This window comes from Lissotriton helveticus, chromosome 9 (genome assembly GCF_964261635.1).
Source record: "Lissotriton helveticus chromosome 9, aLisHel1.1, whole genome shotgun sequence".
Taxonomy (NCBI): domain Eukaryota; kingdom Metazoa; phylum Chordata; class Amphibia; order Caudata; family Salamandridae; genus Lissotriton; species Lissotriton helveticus.
In genome coordinates, this window is record NC_136070.1 from 259277916 (window position 1) to 259301773 (window position 23858).

General features: G+C 42.7%; 1 protein-coding gene across 2 annotated transcripts in view; it reads right to left on the reverse strand.

Moving 5' to 3' along the window:
* NEK9 (NIMA related kinase 9) overlaps positions 1–19764 on the reverse strand; it is a 245752-nt gene extending 225988 nt beyond the window's left edge. Inside the window, exons 1-4 of one of the 2 annotated variants that reach the window (XM_078659920.1) lie at positions 19302–19764; positions 11867–12044; positions 11001–11056; positions 10128–10198 (exon numbers count right to left, since the gene is read on the reverse strand). In XM_078659920.1, coding sequence (XP_078516046.1) covers positions 10128–10198; positions 11001–11056; positions 11867–12044; positions 19302–19490 — 494 coding nt within the window. In that variant the 5' untranslated portion in view covers positions 19491–19764. Of the gene's footprint in view, positions 1–10127; positions 10199–11000; positions 11057–11567; positions 11682–11866; positions 12045–19301 lie in introns of those variants that run through there. The other variant, XM_078659921.1, reaches the window with a different exon arrangement.
* Between the last annotated feature and the right edge of the window lie 4094 nt (positions 19765–23858).

The window sequence follows — 23858 nt, forward strand, 5'->3', positions numbered from 1 at the left end:
ATGAAACCACCTGGCAAACAAGAATTAGCAGACAGAATTACTGCTGGTGTAGCCAGCATCAGCCAATCAGCCGAGGGCATTTCTTTGAAACAAGACAGAAGAAACAACACAATTTTGTTTGTTAACAGGTTGTCACAAAGGAGAAGTCTTTAGTGCAGTTCAACAAGCAAGTGAAAAGACCCAAATTAAACTACAGATGCCCATCTTCAGTCCTTGAGGTTCACAGCTGTGCCAAGTTTTCAGGATCACTGATTAATTGATTACCAAAGAGTTTAAATGTAAGTAACTTTCGGACGTGGAATCCTGGAAATCCTAAGATAGTGAATATACACCCTTGCTCTAGACCCATTTGTAATGTGCTGCATGGAACTTATAACTTTCCACTCATCTAGTTCCATCTGGCTCTCCCTCAGACTACTTGTCAAAAACGTACCCATTGCTGTTTATCTCCTACTGTCCTAAAGGTCGTTCAAGGTAATAGTGTAGGGCAATTAAATTCTCTATAACCCATGTGGTTAGATCTAAACAGTTTAACTGACACAAATATATAAACGTGGTTTCTTTTGGGCGAAAGTCCCACATGCAGATACAAATAAGAAATCAAAGTCATTGTAAACATGCAATAATCACAAAAAACGGAATTGTGCAGATATTCTGAAACTGTAAGAATGCAATTTTAAATGCCTAAATTCAAAAGATAATCCCCAAGTGGGGAACTGGTGGATACATTTAATAAACAATTTTACAATTCTGTGATTTATTTCTTTGTCCACTTGCAGGTAATACAATCAATCCTTTCAAAGATAAAAACAAGGAGAAAACAAACTGAGAGATATCCTTAAACTAGGATCAGAAAACTAGTAAGCAACATCTACTGCAGGCGTATCAGCATGTATTCTTTCTATTGGCATCCACAGGGAAAAAAACACCCGTCAAAAAGAAGATGTTAAAAGAACTCAAAGCTGATATGCAATTTTTTCAAGAGGTATTTCAGATCTCAAGCTACAACTCAGAGGAAAATTAACAGAATTCAATGTCACTCCCACTTAGGGCAACCCATTACGTGGAAATTCGATCAGCACATTTTGAATAACAGCTGACAAACCACTTATCATGAAGTGGTAAATATATACTGAAACTTGTTTGCTAGATGTAAGTGTAGTGAAGGACAGAATCTGGTTTCTACTAGAAACTTGAGTGACATATTATATATTTTACAATGATGTAGCCAAAGAGAGGATTACACATTTGAAAGTCAAAAAAGTTATATAGAGTAAGTGGACATCCTCGTTTATAAGACACTGTTCAAGACAAGCTCATCCTAATCACAGTTTCTACTTTCCTGAATGATGCTCCTGACAAATTAGAGACCTTTATCTAGTAACCAGTTTAACTTATCTCTCAAGTCAGCCTAAAGGTCAGAAATACATTAATTGGAGGGAAAACATAGCAATCAAGTAAGAATAATATTTACAACATAAGACTAACACAAACATGGGCCAGAATTCCCCTTGGTAGCAAATATAACATTTGCTCCACCAAAATCAGTCCGTTTACTAAGAAACACAACCCTGGATATAGATTTTCAAATATAACTCTGCATTAAATTGCCCACAGCTACCTGCAAAAGAAGACAGGGCAAGAGAGCAAAATGTACATGACTTACTACTTTCGGTTCCACCAAATTCCCTATCCTCAAACAGCACATGAAGAAAACCCATCCCATTAGTCTTGTTGCCAACCTTGGATTTTAAGTTAACATTCCTAGCAACCCACTATGCTTGTTCCACATATGAATACAAATGTACAGTATTTTTTAATGTATAGTTACTGTCCAACTGCTATAAAACTTCAAGCTAGAATTACAAGACACGCAGCGGTGAATACATTGGCTACAGTTTGACTTTCATCTCTGGTTTTAATTATTTAGCTTCAAGGAAAAACCAAAAGAAAATTTAAAGCATGTCTGACTGAACATCGTATATACCAAGCAAATATGGTTAAGAAATCAACAGGCTTATATATCATTTCAGCACACTAAAAACAAATAATCCAGTATATTCAGTGCCAGCAACTCAAGAAGATACTAAATTCATTCAAGGGAAGCAGCTGTGTGGAAAAAAAAAAGAAAAACAGGAATCCAGGAAGGCATGCGAGTATAACATTTTGCTTTTTCATTTTGGATCATAAACTACAATCTATCAAGCTACCAGTACTTTCAATGCATATTTTACCACTCTATTTTGTTTCTTGGTTAGATACGACTTTGGCGGCGGCATCGGACATCTATACTGTAATGTGGCCTAAGAGCACGTCAAACACTGAGCTCACTCATATGCCAAGAGATTTTTTACTGGGGGTTGGGGGTAGTCAGTATTTTAGAGGCAGCATTTTCTATGGGTAGTGTTTTTTTTAATTACTGGTGTATATGACCATCTTTTTTTTAATAATAACAGTAATATTTATTAGTTTTGAATCCACCCCTCGAAGAAGGGCAGCAAGACATATGTTACTGTTAAGGATGGGAATGACCCATGATTGGTACAAGGGCATTATTTTTTTCTGGCCTCGATTACTGGCGACAGCCAGGTGCAGAGATCTCGCATTTCACTGTTTCCTGGTGTGGGCTGTTTCTGCTTGAAGACAGTCTCATTGCTACCTGTTGTGAGAAGCATCACTTTACACAAAGATTGTTTCTGGAGAGCAACCTAAGAAGGATACTTGAACGAGAACCTCCCCAAACTAGATCTAAATTTGGGGACATGGATTTACATCCACAATCAAGAAAATGTGTATAAATGTGGGATCCAAAGCACTATACTTTATCTAGTTCCACTTTCTTCATGACCAAGGAATGGAATGCTGTGCAAAGTACTTGAAGAGCAGCTGTTTAACCAGAGCTGGTGTCTGCCTGACATCCCCCTCACCTCTGGGAGAATGGCTATCACCCGAAGTCTACACTCTCTGGTGAAGTACCTGAGGATCTGCCTGGTGTATGCTACATAGATTCTGCAATTGATGGCCTAGTGCATATCTTCCAAGAATCAAAACAGCTTCCCTCCTTAAGGGACAATCTAGCTCTTCTTTCCCGTAGGTCACAGCATCAAGGTTTCTTTCCCTGCAATTGTGGCCGCAAAAAATTCTTACATAGGCCTCCGACTCGCTATTAGGAAGGAACGCCCATGGAACCCCCCTTCCTAATAGCGACTCACGATTCCTATTTAGTGAGTCACAAAACAAACTCGCTAAATAGGGATTGCACACAGCCCTATTAGATTTTGCATGCGCAAACGGATCGCACTCCCGTTTACGCATGCAAAATAGGGTCGTACATCTGGCCCCAAATACTGTGTGTGTGCAACATAACCAAACTGCAGGCTTTAGGGAAAAGAAGCCATCATTAAATGGCCACAGAATCACTGTTACCACCTTCCAGAGACCTTTAAATGTGCTTCTTCAGCACTCACTGGGAGAGTTAAATGTTCCCAATGGAAAACATTAAGCAGAACAAGCATTGACAAAGCCAATAGGTCTCGCCTTCGTGAACTACTGGCTTTACAAATTGTTTTCAGCTGTGCTGCACAGTATCTTAGATGCTGTGCAGCATGGTTAAAGTTAAAAACAGAGTATATCAGGCATACACACTATTTGTTAAAATACCCCTCACACACAAAAAGGGCCCTTGGTGTCATGCTTCATCATCGGGGTCTTCCCCGCCCCGCTGCGGGACGGGTCGTGCTCCGACTAGCGACTACGCTGGAGCACTTAGATATTGTAAGTGCTATGTGAAGTGTATTGAGTGAGTGCGAGTAGGGTCAGGAGTGATATGGAAAAGTGAGATTTAAAAGAATACCTGGCCTTATGAAAGCAAAAAATTATTTATTAGTCATAGGCTGGTATCGTTAAAAATAATGGGGCGGAGACAATCTAGCTTAACAATGGGCTAGTTCTCCTGGTGTTGTCAACATGTTTCGAGGCTGACTGCTTCTTCGTCAGGACGGGGTCAGATCCCTCTGTCACTCACTAAGGTTGGTTTGAAGGTTTAAGCAACACCGACCCTAGCCCGACCGGGGGGGATTGGGATGAATTAGCAGCCCTGAGAAGGACACAGATAAAAACAGCTCTACATGGTCTTCTAATGACCGAATACCTCAAGGCCAAAGTAGCACCACCAGGCTTAATAGTCAAAAATGAACCTTTCATTTTCACCCACGATGCAACATTCAAAAACGACTGGTCACTAATCAGCTGGCATTGTACCAGGGCCTGGTTGGTCCTTATTATCAAGACAGCAACCCGGCTCACTCAAGAACTCAAGCGGGACATACAAAAACTAGAGGTCCAAATTAAAAGCTATCAGGCCCTGGCAGTACTGAAAAAAAGGTTAGAAGAACAGAATCAGGAAATGATGGATTTTGAATTGACACTGAAAAAGAGCAAATTCAAGAAACTGAAGAAAGATACTGATGTGTTCAGTCATGAACGTGTGTATCCATACATCAAAGATGATTATGTATCAAGACATAGTTATAGTGACCAAAGTACAGACACTGATCCCTCTGATACCAGTTCCAATGGGTCGGGATCTAGCAGGAACAGCAATTACGGTAACATGGGAGGCAGAGCTCGTTTTCAGGGACCGTATAGACCAGGGGGTAGAGGGTGGGCACCCTACCAACCCCCGCCTGGGTACATGCAATACCCACCGGTACCACCTTACATGGACAATCCATTCCCACAATGGAACCAGCCACCACCCCCGAATTTTGGTTACTATGGCCCACCGCCTTTTTTAGGCCAGCGCCGCGGCCCACGAAGAGGCAGGAATCGGAAGGGAACCCAGGTCCACTGGAACCAGAATCCAGAAGTACCTCCACGTGTATCAACACGGAGCATGACAGCTTCAACCAGCCGGGACACTTAGTAGTGAACCTATCAGACCTTCAACTTACTGATTCCCAACGCAAAGTTCTAGAGAAAGGGTTAAGTTTTGTCCCAACGTACAGAATGGACAAATTTAAGATTTGTCTTTAAATGAAACAATTTATGCGAAAACTAAAACTGCAAGCCTTCTTTAAGGACTCTAATGAGAATGTGGTCAACAACATTGACCCATCAGATACAGGCCTAAGGAATAAGTCCACCTTCACTCCTCTTGACTCTACCATTCCAGTTGAGTTATTGGCTTTCGAGAAAGCAGTAATGGAGGAGCTAGAAAATCTACCTACCACTCATAAGGCGACATTTCAGAACACGTCACAAAAAGAAAGGGAGGCCCTACATGAGCTAGCCAACAACTCAGAGATTATCATAAAACCGGCTGATAAAGGCGGCGCAATTGTTATTCAGACCAAGCAGAATTAAGATAGAGAATGCCCCAAACTATTAAATGACAGACGGAATTACGAGATACTAAGAGAGGATCCAACTGAGGATATACGTATCCGTATTCTGATGATGGTTGAAGAGGCCACTGCCCATGATTGAGTATCCAAAAAAGAAACTAACTTCCTCATTCAGAGCAACCCCATAACACCTTATTTTTATACCATACCTAAAATCCACAAGGAGGCACCCTACCCACCAGGGCGCCCAATAGTATCCGGTATCGGCTCCATATTGGAACCACTCTCCAAATTCGCGGATGCGTTTTTGAGACCGATAGTCCAACAAACCGACACCTACCATAAAGACACGAAGGCAGTACTACAATTGATTGAGGAAATGCCTTTTGACACCGAGCATGACCTATTGCTCGGGTTGGACGTGGAAAGCCTCTACACAAGTCTTCCCCATCGTGAAACCCTCAAGATAATCGAAGAGGTACTTTTCTCAACACCATGGAAATACCAGACCCAGAGACATGTGGTTTTGGAGTGCATCAGTCTGGCTATGAAGAAAAATTTCTTTCTCTATGATGGCACACATTACCTACAAAAGCACGGGACCAGCATAGGGAGCACCTTTGCTCCCAGCCTGGCTGGTCTTTATGTTCACCATTTGGAGACCACTAAAATTCTCCACCAACAGAACCCCTTCCGTGATCAAGTGGTCATTTGGAAACGGTACATTGATGATGTGCTTGTGATTTGGAGGGGCGACACCCAGTCTGTCCAGGATTTCATGGTCTGGCTCAACCAGCAAGATCCATTTCTGAAATTTACCCACACAGTATCCAATGAAAACTTGATTTTTCTGGACCTAAACATTTACCCGAACCGAGGCAGACTACATACCAGTACCCATTTTAAACCTACCGCTGAAAACTGCCTCTTACTGTACAACAGTTTCCACCTGAGACACTTACGAGATAACCTCCCTTACGGGCAGTTCCTTCGCCTCAGACAGAACTGTTCCAACATCACTGATTTCAAAAGCCAAGCGGCAGACCTCGAGCAAAAACTACTACACAGAAACTATCCAAGAGGAATTGTGACGAAAGGCCTAAAAAGGGCTAGGAACAATAATAGAGAGGCTCTATTGGAACCCACGTTGCCAAAGGAACAGGAAACCAGACCAATATGTGTAACCACATTCAACATCAACTCAAACAAGATCACTAAAATAGTGAACAAACACTGGAAAATCCTTAACTGTGGCTCTTTGAACTTCCCGAAACCAATGTTCTCCCACAGAAGGGGGTGCAACTTAAAAGACATCTTGGGCCACATTAGACCTAGAATCATGAAAGACACTGGCCCTCCTAAATTGATATCTGTAAATGGCCACCATCCTTGTGGCTCATGCACATCTTGTGAATCCACCAGTAAAAGCAAAACAATCAAATTCTCGAATGGCACGACATGGGAACAACGTGGTTTCACGAACTGCAACAGCAGAAATGTTGTCTACCTCATCACTTGCCCATGTGCCAAAGAATACATTGGAATGACTTCTAGACCAGTCAAGATTCGTATTGGTGAACATCGAAGCAACATACGTTGCAAAAAAGCCACGACTAAGATGGCCTCCCACTATCTAACCATGGGCCATGGTATTCAAGATCTTCAGTGGACAGTGGTTGAATCAATTAAATGCGAGAAAGATCTCGTGGAGAAAGAGCAAAGATGGGTGTTTCGTCTTAGGACACACATCACAGGGCTGAATGACGACATACCCTGGGCTCAACTGAGCCAGTAACAACCTCTATCAGGAGATCAAAACCCTATTAGAACTGGTTGTGGTCTCTCCAACTTGAACTGGTCACACTAGCGACAGGCTGTTTGCACTCTGCATGCCACTGTAGAGTAAGGATTAATTGCACAATGATCTGTCTCTACTTTGCACTCGTGTATGTTGGCATACCACTTTAATCACACAGCGATCGTTCTGAATAGGTTAGGGCCCATTGTGTTCCTTACCCTACATTAGTATTGATTAACTGTTTGCAAAAATATGGGCCCACTGTGTTCCCTACCCTACATTAGGATAGATTGCCTTTTGGCTAGTATGTGGCCCCATAATACGTATTGACGTGAGGCTTGATACTGGATCCATGAGGCCACCCTCCAGACCTGATCCAACTATACAACTTAATATCCGGTCACCCCAATAACCCCATTTTGCTCTTTCTAGGCAAGATGTCCGCCTCCTTTTTTCGAATCCTGATTCACCGCCCGTAGCACATACAGGCATCTCTGCATTAACAGAACCGCATGCAATTGCCAAGTTGTATAGCCTACAGATTTCACAACCAGTTCAGTTTCACCACTGGCCTCTCCAAGATGGCGCCCGTTTTTGATTCTTGATACTGTTCCAAGATGGCTCCCGTTTCCGTCCACCTTCCTGAGCTTACACCGCTCTAGTGTTCTGCTCAATCAGCCGCCCCTCCCAGGTACAGGTGCTAGTAATTATCCAATTTACTCTAGTATATAACCGCATGCTCCTCTCCTTCCTCTCACACCACGGAAGCCGCGGATGAGGGAGGATGCGAGGACTGCTCGTGAACTAGTAAGTACGGCATAGCCGCGTTAGGGAGCCTTATGCCTAGACTTTCAACACCTACTACCATGACCTTATCCTAAACCATGGCATGCTCCACTTTTACTTTACCAACAGATGGAAGTTCCATGTACCCCTTTTCCAGACCGGCTCATGGGGCACTGACTCCTAATTATTCCAGTATGTATTTAGTCCTTAGTCTTTTAATTTTACAGCTCACCATGGACTTGTGCAGAACTTCACGACATAGAGTGTGTTTTATGTTAAGTGTTGGTTTTGTCTTGTAGTGTTTTTCCTTCCACCTACAGGTCACAGCACCTAAGTGTATTTTACCGGCAATCGCAAAGTCACCATATATGTCACCATGTCTTTCCTTCCTTAGGTGATATATGAACGCGCATCTTACTTTATCTTTGCAGGCCCACGACTCAGAAATACTGACAGGGCTATAACTGTTAAAAATTGAATGCCATATTGCAGTTGTATTATAATCTATATTCTATTCACTTGTATATACACATAGCACACATTGTTGCCAACCTTAGTGAGTGACAGAGGGATCTGACCCCCGTCCTGACGAAGAGGCAGTCAGCCTCGAAACATGTTGACAACACCAGGAGAACTAGCCCATTGTTAAGCTAGATTGTCTCCGCCCCATTATTTTTAACGATGTAAATGTAAATGTGCTGGACTTGTGAAGCGCACAGCTGCCCGCAAGCGTCCCGGCGCTTGCTTAGGGAACCCGTCCTGGTATTCCCCTGTGAGAAACCCCGGCAGGGTGTCCACAAGGTGAAAGCCAGGCATCCCGCCGCGAGGGGCCGTAGTGGAGATTAAGCAAGCTATTGCCCAGAGTCGCAGAGTGTGACCCCGTGAGTTGAGTAGGCACCAGAGCGAGAATTGTCGAGTCCGTGGAATTTTGAGCCCGAGACCCGCCGAGGCGGGGAATCGAACCCTGGTCCACGGTCAATCTCAGCTTCCGGGTCTGCCGCCTCTAACCACTGAGCCACGCTTCTCCACTTCTACCAGCCTATGACTAATAACAAATTTTTTGCTTCCATAAGGCCAGGTATTCTTTTAAATCTCACTTTTCCATATCACTCCTGACCCTACTCACACTCACTCAATACACTTCACATAGCACTTACAATATCTAAGTGCTCCAGCGTAGTCGCTAGTCGTAGCACGCCCCGTCCCGCAGCGGGGCGGGAAGACCCCGATGATGAAGCATGACACCAAGGGCCCTTTTGGTGTGTGAGGGGTATTTTAACAAATACTGTGTATGCCTGATATACTCTGGCTCACAGGAAACCTTCTAGCGGTGGACCTTGTTGTTTATACCATTAACTGGAGGAGGGTGTGCCCACCTTTCTAGCACTACCTCTTCACTCCCCCCTTTTGATTCTTTGTTTAAAGTTAAAACCACCCATGCCCACTTTTTTATTTATCAATCTAGTTGGATGGTTAGTAAAAAAAGAAAAAAACAAGCAAAAACTTTTTTTTCCTAAATTGAGGTGGTGGAAGTGAAGCAACACAAAGGAGTTTGGGTTGAACACCAAAGCAACACGGGAAGCTGAGCAAAAGCAACAAGGGTGGCAGGAGAAGCCAAAGGAAAATGGGAGAGGGGAGTAAAAGCAACATAGTGGTTGAGGGGAAAAGCAACATGGAGGGAGCGGGTGGGGAGGGAAGCAATGCAGAGAAGCACACAGGTGAGCACAAAAGGGAGGATGGTGGGGAGAAGAAGTCAGGCAACAGAGAGAACAGAGTGCAGGAGGAGAGTTGTACACCAGGAAGACGGCTCAAAAACACATGCACTTTACCAGGATGCTTCACACAAAAGGAAAGAAAAAACACTGCTTGAAAAACATGCGGCAGGATCAGCGATGGCAGCCATTGACATTGTAAATTCATTGGCAATTCTCTATGGGAGGGACAAACAAAAAATTGACACGCTGGGACATGAATAAGGAGCATGCAAATGACAGTGACAAGGAAAGCCAACCAAAGGCAAGCAATTGGGGGAGATGGGGAGTTTCAAGCCGCTCTTTATTATAGGTAAGCAACAATATGCCTTGCAACAGACAGTCCATACACTGCCTTGTAGAATCGATCTAAGTGAGGGCTTTCAAGAAGGTAAATAGACTGCTGGATTCCAATTCTTCACTTCAGTGCTATTCCCAAATACCCACCTGTGCAGGATCCCAGCTTTGTGAATGCAACTGACAGCACAGGCGATCTGGAAAAGGTACCACAGCACAGTCTGTACAAAAGGAGAAAGGAAACGACAAGGTGCAGTCAGATAGAAATCACAGGAATGTACCAGTCAATGATAATTATGTATATGAAGAGAGTGAATAAGCTACATTTTAGCTGCAAGAGGTTCCATCATGACACACAGCAGGAAAACACTTTCTCTTTCACCCACCACTACTGTGAACAAAGACACCTCTGATTCTATGTGGCGGTCACATTTACATTGGAAAGCAAAATATTAAAGTGTGGTGGAGTCTGAGGTTACTCCCATTTAAAACGAGACGAGTTCCATAAAACACTCAAAGCAAGACAAGAAACCTAAAGTACTTTGAAAAGAGGATGAAGTAAACAGGACCTACAAAATAAGACAAACAAATTATACCAAACTGGGGTAAACCCATGTCAAACCATAAGCACCCAAACAGGAAAAAAAACAGTTTTTGGGAAGAGTCATTAAATGCTGAGAACTCATGGGAGGACAAGCTCCTCGTTCAAACACTGGCTTACATGGGAAAACAGAAGGGTGGCGACAAAAATTGCTGCTTATTTCCTATCCCACACAAGAGGTATATGGAGCACCTTATCGCCACCCACATCCTACCATCTTATACAAAGTCAAGACCCCCACATACTCATAACACAGGAACCAGATAAATGGATGGGAAACATTAGAAAAAACACGTGCATAGGACAATGTGAGGGGTCTTTCCTCTAAACCCTCACAGTGCAGAGAATGGTAGCATTTCCCCAAACCAATTTACCACATCCCCATAAACAAACCCCTCACCCTCCATGCTTTAAAAGGTTACCTCTTCATCAAACAGCATGTCCTTCTGACGAACAATCTTATCAAACAGATTCCCACCTGCATTGTACAAGAGAAGAAAAGTCATTAAGAAGACACTAACAGGAGAAAGACAGTTGCAATCCTCTACCACCACAAAGTTCACCCCTAAAACAGCAGCAGTCCCCGGTGCAATTTTCTGAAAACATATCCACTCAAACCCTACCCCTTTAACTCCTTATGAAATCGATGCATTTGTGGTTATAGAAATGTGAAATCCTATGAACAAAGACCAGTGCTCTACCCCAAACAAAGTACCAGAGGAGAGCCAAGACCTACTCCCTATTCCACAAAGATGTCAGTTCACTGGCACAGGAGACTATTTAGCAAGCATTCTGCCACACAAGATTGGGCCTAGCTAGCTCCAACATACATGCTCCACAGGAGAGAGACTCCTCACTGTGAAAAGGGAAGAACCAACCACCTCCCCCCTCTGCCACAGGAGCCGCACCATGGAGGGACACTCGAGACCCAACCACTGCCTAAAAGAAAATGATCATCCTGCTCCAACTTTAACTTAGCCAGAACTTACTATTGCAGTGTCCCAGTAATCAACCTGCTCCTGGGGAACACTGCTTGATGACCACCTCTGAACAGTCGTCTTAGGTTATGACCTTCAGCATCGTTCACATCTTAAGTATTCCAGTCTCCTCAGCAGCTCTCTGTGCTGCAGGTTTCCAGTGATCACCTGAACCCTGCTCCTTTCATACTTCAGTTTTCCAGTGCTCAAACCCAACACCCCTCACAGTTCCAATTTTCCAGTTACCACCCCACCTTGTCAGCACTTGCCAGTGTTCGAGTAGTCCATGGATCACTCCAAGCACCTCTCACCATTGCAATATTCCAGCTCTATTAGCAGCGTGCTGTTGTCCAGGAAGTGGTTGTAGTATGCTACTATGTTCTCGTGCTGCAGCAGAGCCAATATAACAATCTCATTCAAGGCATCGCGGCGCTCCTTCTCTGAGAGCCGGGTGAGGCACACTTCCTTCCATACTACCAGAGAGTCATCCTGAAACATATGAGGGTAAACAAATGCCCAATCAGCTAACACCAGAAGGAATCCAGAAGTAAAAGGTTTGTTACGCTAACGGTGAAGGATCAGCAGTTTAAAATGAAAATGCTTTGCATCTGTGGTGTATAAATGTCATCTATACAGCACAAAGTGCTGCATATTTTAGCTTAACATACTAGGAGAGGAAAGGTATACCCTCCATAACAGGTAAAGGCTTGTCATTTTCAACACAGACACAGAGCTTCTGTCTAGCCCATTAAATACTTATTAAATCTCTCTCTTAGACAGCAAAAAAGTGACACATGGACTTGCACGAATTAATCTAAACAATTGGTAAATACGCTGTTGACATTCCATATTATGTTGTTTAGCACTCTCATACCAATAAAGAAAGGGACAAATCAACCTTGGTCCTGCACCTAAACAGAACATTCTGCCACAGACTGCTAGGCCACATCTACTCGGAATTAAAACAAAAGCTATGCCATACATGTTTCACGCTTGTTAGACCTCAGCAGTGAGACGCAGCTTCAATCCCTATGGTACAACCAAGCGCAGAAAACATGTCTGAATACAGTCACACTGCTTATGATGATATTTTGCATATGGCTGGGTTCAAATTTTAATGGCATGGCGAGCACAAAAAACGATGGATTCAACCCAGATATGTAACTCAGTGTAAATATTCGAATTGTTCAGCATTCCAGCCATCATCTGTTCTTTTCACAATGATTTTCTAGACAGCAAAAAATGTGATGGAAGGACATGCTCCAATTAATCACAATTATTGAGTATTCTGGCACCACTCAATTCAGTTTTCTTTGCTCGCCTGTGCCATTACAGAGACCAACCATATGCAAGTCAGCCTTAAACTTCCTTCAAAGGAGCAGGCAGCCCTGAACTGTGGGCCATCTGAACGGGAACACAGGCAACCCTAATCATGGTTAGACAATCTTGGACATCATAAGTGAAGTGGAACCAGAGTACATAAGTGAAGTGCAACCAGAGTACAATGTGACCAACATTTGAGAATGCCCATATAGACACTAAGCCACTAGTAACTGCTGTGGATGCACTCCACATAATCTTGAATGACCCACCACAAGAAGGACATTTGAGGGAGTTGCTTAGGCTGACTTTGTTCCCAGAGTATAGTTTAGCAGTTCTGTCCCTTTTGGGGAGGACCAAGGGTGATTTGCATATGATTGGTTCCACTATACAGTGGCACAGAAAGGTAATGACTTATAATTGAAATCTCTCCAAAAAATGTTTTACTGTAGCAAGGACCTTTTATAATGTTGGTCTCAAGGTCAGATGCGCCATTTTTTAAAGGTACAAATTATCAGACTAAATTTGGAAAGTGAAGTAAGGCATGTTCTAATTTGAAATTATTGAGAAAATATTTTACAGGGAATAGCTTGGGGACTTTACAACCGTATCTGCTCTATCAAATGTTCCATAAAGTAAAACGAATTTTAAGTTGACACATGAAGACTGAGTGCACTTTATCTCTCGCCATCCCTCTCTTCAGATTTATTATATGATATGTACGTTTTTTAGGGGTTTTTTATACATGGTTTTAAAATGTTTTTGTATATTGTGCTTTTAAATATTTCATTATGATGAAATGTGCCAATCGGCAATGTTGATCCTTGTATGTTGTAGTTAACTTCAGTAGAGTTCTACATTAATAACAATAATAAAAAGTGGCACAGAAAAAAAAAGGGTTTGGAAGAGCGAAAACATCAGGGTAGACTTCTGGAAGGGCAGACGTGTCACAATACAAAGAGCATGCTCCACGTGATGCTGAAAACCATACTGTGATACTTGATTATCTTAAGCTGGCACTGACTAAACTACCAGAGTTTAGGACAGAGGTCTTCAAACTAAGGAGCGAGCACCCCAGCAGGAGTATGGAAATACCTCTTTGGGGGGCACAAGCTCCACACAAAGATTTCCCCTTTACATTGCTCATTCCAACATCTGAAGTAGGTTTACTTCTGTTTCTTCTCCAGAATCATGCCATTGCAAGCAGGTCTCTCTTTGATTGGAGGCAGCGGTCAGAGTAGCCAATCACTGCGAGTAAGCGTCAACTCTGAAGTTTAAACATTTTTCTGCAGGATAACTTCCTTATTTCCCCATCCTCTCTCTAGTCTTTTGCCAGTGCCAAACACAGTGAGTTTTGCCCCACAGCACGATGCTCATATACACATTTTCACTCAACATGGGGTTCACACCCTCAAAAAAACATTCTTTCACACAAACGCACACACATAGGACATACATGCAACAGTTCCCCCGGCATTTAAAACAGTGAAAGGTTGAGAACTTGGATGGGTATAAAAATCACCAGAAAGAAAGAAACACAAGTGACTCTGGATGTAATATCCAGAAAATTAACCGCACACTGTTCCTTTCAGATTACAGCCACCGAGCCACTCCAGATATACAAATTATGGGTCGCATCAAAAGGTTAAATTCTGGAGTCACCTCTGTCGCTCAAGGTCCAGGTGATGCTGTCTTTGCGGAGCATCTTTCTAGAAGGCAGAGGAACACCCTGATAACTAGACAAAAATTAACCATTAAATGCAAATAAGCTAGAAAAAAATAGCACTATTGTTCTTACATAGGGCAAAACTGCGCTGTACAAATGCTGACTACTTAGTCTCCTTGCACTTTGCTGCCAAGAGGCCCAACCTGAGGGTCTTATCTCTGCGAGCCCTGGCGCTTTAGCCAACAGTAGTTTGGATTCTGAAAATCTTCTGTGATGCAAGCATTTTCATAGCCTTAGGCAAAATTACAGGTTACCATGTGTCATAGTAGCTCCCATATTAACAAGGTGTTTTTCAGTCATTTGTTGAAGTTTTGTAGCCCCTACCGTTCATTTGTGATAATTATGTTAAGTAGCTGCCTGCGACAGCCTTAACAAAAGGTCCTGCCCACTAAACCCTGATAGTTGCTTTGTACTCTAATCCCAGCTATAATCATGGAGGCCATTTTCATTGTTTCACCAGGTCCCAAGGCATCTATACTGCTTTCGCCAGATAATACAAAATAAACGTATGGCAGTGGGAATTCCATTTGATTGAGGTGTATCTTCAGAGCAAAGACCTTGCCAGAGAATTATGTGGTTGCCAGTTCTGCCAACATTTTGCTTGTTCGCTGTATCGGACTGCATGGTACTAGATGAGGTCCTGAAAGATAGGAGTGCATGCACTGACCTTGTGGTGGTTTCCCATCAAAGGGTGTTGCATGAGTTCTGTGATTTTGGTCCAAATTTACAACTCACAAATCTTACATCTACATAACACTGTTAATGTTTCACTATTTCTTAAATGCATTGTCAGATAACACCTCAGGGTTAAAATGGTTGTCAGAGATGCTAAATTCCAACTTCCAGAAATGTTTGGGATGCGCCTCCCCCACCCCCACGTTAAGGAACTTGAGCTGCAAGAAGTAAATTAATCTGTGCATTGTCGGTGAGGATGATAGTAAAAGTAGAAGCGTATGAAAGGAGTGCATGCAGGAGGAAGCACACACCATTTCAAAACATCAAAAGAGAGAAGATATACAAGTTTGCACAACTGACAGAAATAAATCTCTAGGTACAGGAAAAAGCTGTCTGCCGAGGAGCGTTAGAAGGGTCATTATGTGCAGAGTTTATGGTACAAAAGAAGGGCCTTCTTGGGAGTGTCTCCTGGTGTTATGTTTGACATGAATCTCCTGTAGGTCATCTTTGACCCTGCGGTGCACCATTTAAAAGGGAGTCTATAGTGGGAAAATTATGGTGCTTTAGTAAGCTGTAAAGCTACAGGCAGTTATACATTGTGAGATCGTGTACTGACCATTGTCTCGATTTGACTTTAACTGCATTTTGTAAGCACTGTTTTATCTTGTACCTGTCTGACCCTGCCTTTTCAGCTGGGAATGCAGGCAGGCCCTGGTTACTTGCACACACAGATTGTTGATGTCTGCTACGACAGACAGTGTGGGATGCGTACAGTGTCCAAGGATGAGAATATGAAGAAATCTACCTCCGCTCTCATCGGACCCTGGCCAGCTTCATTGATTGACCTCGACGCAGAGAGTGTAGCCAGCACCTACAGCGCAGAAGAAGGGAGGGGGGAGCTTCTTGAAATCTCTCTCCGTGTTAGTAAAGAGTATAAACACGGAGACCTCTTGCAACTTTGACTGGAACTCTCCTGGGAGTCGGCTTTTGTGCCTAGTTGAGACCTACTGCCTGAGACAGTCAACGGGTTCCCTTGTCGTGCTGTCAAGGATGATGCTAAACAGACAGCCAGTGAAATATTTCAAGTTCCAATTATTTATTCCTGTGTACACGCAGTTACTTTTCTACACATTTATTCTTGTGTATTATTGCCATTTGATATATGGGAACGTGCTGCAATAAATATTCCCCTTTACTTATCAAATGAGTGTTGAGCTTTGTTCATGTTGTACTTTGGTATTCAAAAATGTGTAGAGTCCTATTTTGAAGTGTGTTCATGTTGTGTTCTGGTATTTTGAAGTCTTGCCCAGGTGCTCCAAAGAAAAGCAAGACATATGCTTGGGGACTTAATTCTTATTAGCCTCTTAAGTGATTGTGGTACAGAGGTCTCACAAAGCCGTTTGTCGTAAGCTGTGGGACTGTATCCTGTAACGCAGATCTATTACGTTACCTCATTTGGAGAACAACATCCTTTTTCTATAGCACTGAACATCTTATCAATCCGAATGCCTCCAAACTGTTGAAAATTGGCAATTTTTTGAAAAACTGTCACCACTGTCTCAAAGTGAAATATCTGTAATGAAATTAATAGACTTGCCCTCTTAAACATCTGATTTTGCCCTCATTAGGATTTCAACTGATTGATAGGTATGCTAAAAATTGTGTTGGAGAGTATGCCAGCCCTGCCATGTCCCATGCATCAAGGGTTAAACTAACGCATTTGTATACTAGTGTCCACATCACCGCACTTAAATGCATTAATCACACATTATAGCACCCCTGAGACATCCCCATAAGGTGCCCGTGACAAGGTTGCATTTAAGCAGCCAGCACGCTAAAACTGGCTTCTCGGGCAGTGCCAGCGCTGCTGCCTAGAGCCTGCCTCTAGATTTACAAGAACAGAGGCCTGCACACAAAAGGGTCTAGAGGGGCTGGCGTGTTAAACAGCGCCAGGCATGGGAATGTAGGTCCCTGGAGGGGACAATGGGCAGGAAATGGCAGCCGCACCCCGAGCGTGTGGGAGAGGGGCGAGGCTGGAAAGGGCGCTAAACCTGCAAGAAAGGCGCAAAAGCCGCCAGCCAATGGGAAGGCTGGGCAGGATTAAAAATTCACCCCATGGCATCGTAGCCCTATGAAGGAGTGGGGTGGGGGGCAAGTGCCTGTCACCTGTCACTGTTCGAAGCGGGTCGGGCGCTGCTGTTCAGCAAAACTAACCCTCCCACACCCAACAAAAGGGTTGTTGCAGCAACAAGGCGGTAGAGGAGTCATATAAATGGAGCTTAAGAAGGTTGAAAGGTCACACCAGACCTCACGGCAGGCTAAGGCGGCCAGAGATATGGGGAGGGGGGGGCAGAACATGGCACTCGCAGCCCAGGCCCACCGGTTGTAGTCCATACCAACTAAGCAAAGGTAGCGAGTTGGACCTAAAAAGAGCTTGCGGATTTAATTACCCCTCTCCTACATAGATGCTGAAACTCCAGCTCGAGGACTCCAGTTGACAGCAATAAACACCAGAGTGATTTATGGCGATAAAGGACTTTATGACAAGGAATCAATATTCCTCTAGGTTTGATTTATAACTCGATTTATGACCTGTACATTTGACTTGATTTAGGACCTGGTGACAAGCCAGGCTATTTTGATTTGTGGCACGATGCATGATGATGTAACGTTAAGAAGCTGTCTGTGATTTGTGATGACAGTTATAGTTGATGATTGTTTATGAACGGACGGACGAGCAGGATGATTTATGACCCCCCCAATAAAGTTGAAGCAGGTGCAGGTATTGTGCAACATTGGTGTAAATAATGCTGCGGCCAAAAACTTACAAACGTGTTCAGTGTGTAGCGTTTCAATGCAGAATGGGAGTGGTTGCGTGCAAAGTATAACGTAAAATATCCACCATGCACTGGTGCGTCCGTGTTGTTTAAACTGGTACTGACTGACAACTACTGTCTCTGCCCTCACATGAATCCAAGAGAACTTCCCCTGTCAGTTTATTTCTGTTACTTTCTTTCAATTTAGGTGAATCTGTTGCAAAACATACAAGCAATAAAGTGCTGGCAGTGAAACACAGCTGCGCCATGATGCCAAACCCCAAACCAACAAGAGCTGACTCTCTGCAAGTGGAGGAACGAATGATGTGTGTAGCCCCAGGTGTGAAACGCATTCTCTGTTGTTGTTTTCGGACTGGGACTCCTCTGTCGTGTTAGTCAAAATTTGAAGAATAGTGGTCCACCCACCCCAGGGTCGAGAGAGACTACCTACCTACCAGAGAGACCCCAGCAGGAACATCAACATGATGAATGAGGTGATTTAGCAGAGATTGGCAGCCGTGTGTAATTTTCTCACTTTGGTAATGGATTATGACAAATTCCTGATTATTCTCTTAAAATACAGTTTGGAGTTTACTTTCTGTCTCAAACTGAAAAGTTAAAGCAATTTCTAAAGTGAACTATACAATAATCGTGCTGAGTACAGTAAGTGGGAAAGACTTTAAAATGCCTTTTTCTCCTGCTAACACCCAACACGTATATACGTGTAAACGAACTGGACACTTTTTTCCCTAAATATATTAGCAATTAGAAGAGAACAAATGAAGCACGTTTTTGTAATTCTGAAGAGTAATGGAAACAAACATTTTAATAGGATAAAAACAAATCAATATACTTCTTGAAGCACAAATTAAATATTCTGGGAAACAATTTCCACACGTTATCGTTTGTGTACAATGTAGGTTTATCAGTAAAACTGTGAACATTTAGTTGTCTGTAACAGACAGCGCGCTACCACGCCATGCTTTAGTAATATTTGTGTTTTTTTCTAGCCGTTTTTATTTGGTATTAGATGTGAAAAAGTGTCGCACATATAGAAGCAGATGTCATTCATAAGTACCTCGAAACCGATGAAATGTCACACATAAGCAATGTGTAAACCTGGCAGCTATGTCATCTATTTCCGCATGCCGGGCAATTTTGTGTTATGCTCTGTTGCATGGGTCTTTGTGTGCTGGGGCAGTTTCTCACCTCAGTCCTCCGGTACAGGGTGGCTTCCCCGTAGGCCCCGTGTCCCAACACCCGAATGGGGACGTAATGCAGTTCTTCCTGCTCTCCGCTGAAGCTCCCTCGCGAACGTCCCACGCCCCCATCACCCTCACCTCCGAAGTCGGAGTTGATGGAGTCGCAGTGACGCTCGTACTGTCCGAGAGAGGACATGATGCTCGGTGACCTGGAGACAGCAGACTGAAGGGTCGCAAAAGGAATACCTTGTAGTACGTGGGAACAGGGAACAAGCAGACCGCAACAGTAAGAGCAGAACGGCGCGTATTCACGAACAGGGCTTTGGCTGCACACATGGACATACGGAGTCTTAAGCCCCGCTCTCTCGCGGGTCTCTCGACCCTTCCTCTCCCCTTGGCCTTCACTTCACGCACACCTCCGGACCTACGGAGAAAGCCTCCATGTTATTATGAACCGGAAGCGCTATTCTGCTTTTGCTGTCAGTTTTCAAGTGATACTTCCGGTCTCCAACTGCGAGCAACAAATTGAAGTTCGGATCATGGAGGCCATCTTGGATAGGGTTTCCCGTGTCTGCACAAGATTAGCTACTTGGGATCTGGGTATGTATGCTATCTCTTACAGCAGCTGAGCTGTTAACGATGCCAAAAGAGATATACGATAAACTCGGAAAAGTTAATATAGGAATGCTGCTGTCGAAAATACATGCTAACATGTGGCAACACCTACCATATACGGATATATATATATATATATATATATATATATATATATATATATATATATATATATATATATATATATATATATATATATTTTTTATTTTTTTTACGTCTTTCTTCATTTGCATTCTTCTTGAAAACTACATTGACGTTCACAGTAAAATGGAAACCATACATTTTTCACTGCTGCTGATAGGTTTTCCTGTTTTATATATATATATATATATATATATATATATATATATATTGAACACACGCTCAAAGCTGGAGGACACCGCTGAAAAATCCCAGGCGCCGCTGCAACAAGGAACACGAGACCCGAGGGTTCAGGTGAGAAGATTTTAATCGGCACCTTCGTCAAACATAACGTTTCGGCCTCCGAAAGGCCTTGGTCACATATATATATACAACAAATCTCCAATTCAAAGAAAAAGAGGTATGCCCGACCAGACTTCAGGAAATAACTTGCACTTTTATTCCACAAAGAAACAGCCTTGCGCGTTTCAGCTAAGCTACATCGGTAGACTTGATCACAGGTGAGCTGCATGCATGAATTTGAGGCGTAACTACGTGCTTTATACGCCTTCACTGGACCACAACATCTTTACGCAGTCCTTACTTATTACAATTCCCAGAATGCGCTTTGAATGTTAAACAGTCTCACAATCTTGTGGGGCTGCCACTGCTATTCATTTTCCCATCCTGTTTGTAAAATATCGGGTATTTTCACAGTTCGACGTACAACATACTGAGTTCACTCAAAGTACTGTTAGTCTGCTCAATAGTCATAAGGCTGTTGCTATTTTCCCAATTGTAAGTAGTACCTGAAACCTTGAAGTCCGTACGTGGGGAACAAATGTGCTTCACCTTCCCTTGCCTCACAGTGTTTACCAAAATTCCTCGGCTGGAATGCTCCGTGCCATTTGCTGTTTGGAACACTGCAGGCGGGTCCCGCTCCTTTTTACAAATCCAAGCTTAATTTGTCCGCAGAAAGCATACACCTCTTCCAGGGCGGTCTCGGCGCTGGGGGCGGACAACCTCCATACATACATATATATATATACATATATATATATATATATATATATATACATATATATTCATATATATTCCATTCCAGTGCACAGGCGTCAAATGAGTTTTCTCCTATGCAAGTTAATGAAACAAATATATATATTTATCGAACAGGATACTGGCTCTCCCCACTTCCAGCCGGCGAAGAGAGAGTCACGGACTCCAGTATTGCGTGGCAAAATCAGGTCTTTATTTTTACCTCACATAGCCATATGACTCGTTTCGGACATCAGAGTGTCTGCCTACTTTTTTATACTTTCGTGTTTTCTTCCCCGTGTCACATGATAAACAAACATAAACAGCATACTAAGTTACATTGTCTCACATAGTCTGTTTTCTGGTCTATGTGTTCTATACATTAGGCAATTGTATTTTCTTCCTTACTGCGCTGTAAATGTTATTTCAGTAGGCGACATTGCATAGAGAGCAACATTTGAAAGTGCACATGCTTATTGATAACTGCATGAATGCAGAAATAGTGTTGCATTGATTAAGCAATGGTTCAGTCATAATATTCAAATTTATCTCAATTCAATAAATAAATATATATATATAAACAAGAGAAAATATAGAAGGGCAAAGGAATTTTAAAACCAATGGTGAACATTTTTCCATCAAGAAGGTACTTTACCAACATTTAAACAGGAAAGGGTAAATCTTTCAATTCTAAAAATGGATGATAAGAAACCTTGGTAAAGAGTAGGTTTTACAGAAATAAAGCTTTTGATTCCTAAAAAAATCCCTTGTAAGAAATTAATGGATGAAATGCATCTCAGGCTTCAGTTATAAAAAGTAAAATAGAATGGATACTGAAATTGACACTCTAAACCTTGGTACTCTCTGACCCTGTGGAAGGCTAATGCTGAAACACGTAGGTCAACTGTTTGTTTGTTGCACTGTATGAAATTAACTGAATAAATAAAGAAGATTGCTGTAAACTTACTATTCTGTGCCCGCCTCTTCTGTCCCACTAGAACTGTGTGGCTGAATTTGGTTGTATGTGAGGTCCTTGAGGAGCAATCCTATGCAAAGTATAGTTCGGGCACCGGAACGCACACGGCGAGTACCTGGATGTGAGACGGCAAATTCCTTGTCTGGTGGTGAAAAGTTTTGGAATAAGAAATGAGGAAACGCTTCTTCTGTCTGGCGTCAGAGAAGAGACTTGGACTAGCGGTAAGGTGAGGTCGGGGAGGAAAGGGCTTAGGGACGTGATTACTCATGCTCCGGTAGGGACGCGGGTGTTACTACCCCCGCTCTGAACCTCCAAGCCAAAATCTACAGTGGTTGTCTCAAACACAATTTGACCGAGACAGGCATAAGGTCTGGTGGACGGGATGAGTTTAAAGTATAACAGTGGTGATGAAAGAAAAGCATTTAGAATTCTGATGCGCTGACTTGTCCTGTATTTCTGGAGTGTGTACTTCCAGCAATCAAAAGATTTTAAGGAGAATCAGAGCATAGAAGAGGGGCAAGGCATTGAATGAAACGACAACTGGTGATGAATACAAGTAAATAAGAGACAAATAGAAGCAATAAATAAAGAAAAAGTGAAAAATAAAATAACGAAGAGCAAGTAAGGAACTGCAATCACCTGAGGGGGAATTTCAACATTTGGAGTGGATTAGAAAGTGGAGCAAAAAAGGATGGCTGATAGACAGGCTAAACAGGAGTTAAAGGCAAAACAGCTCTTCAGCCACCAAGGTGAAGATGATGGGGAACCTAATTGGGTGCCAGGAGCCACAGAAATATCTCCTCTCAAAATGGTAAAAGAACTAGAAAAAATGAGAATTATGGAGATAAACAAATGGTGGGAAAATCCACACTGGAAAACGACATAAAATGTGGGAGAGTCCTTAGGGGCCTACGGATCTTTGTACTACCGACACTCAGTGATTTGGAACCAGACTGGCTAAACCAATGGCAAACTGATAATGGAATGTTCTAAAAAGCTGATGCAAACTTTGATTATACATGCAGAATGGAAATTGGTAAAAGTTGTTGAAAGGATTAAAGAATTAGAGGGCGCATTGGACATTTTTACAGAAAAGCAAGAAATAAAAAATGTTCTAAAGAATATTGAAAGGAAATTAGAAAAACATGAAAAAGAGGTGGGGGATAGAATGTGAAAAAGTTCATTCGGGACAGAAAGGATTACGCAGCAGGGAGTATTTACACCTTTGCCAGAAGATTTGATCATCTAGTCAATCGCCAAGCAGCAGATAGGAAGACAGTGATCGCGACAGCCCCATCCAGTGCAGAGAGCTCAGAAGTGAGTTCAGGGGATAAAGAAACTACAGCTTCAGTGCCCAAGCTGGATTTTTTAGGGGAGATGAGACTGTATCAAAATGAGCACAAGAGGAGTAGTACGGAAGGAGGTGGCAAATTCTCCAGAACAAGAAGGTCAAAAAGAAACAAAAAGAGGTCGTGGAACAAGAGGACAAAGATTTTGAACAATGTACTACCTCAAAATAACTTGACATCTCAGCTTAGGTTTTGAATGAAAATCATATCAACCTCTTAAATAAAGGATTGGCTTTCTGCCCCAAAGCCAAATTGGATCTTGTGAATGCTAGGGTTGACTTGTACAAATTCACATGGAAAGTACAGTTAACAAATTCTTTGCAAAGAAAGGGAAAAGATCACAAGGAGTGGGAAGTAAACCATTGTAATAAAAAATAACAGGAAGGGATATAAATCCTTTGAGGACGCTGACTAGTTTACAGATGGAAGCAGCAGGAGAAGAATCACATGAGGAAGCGGAAACCTTATC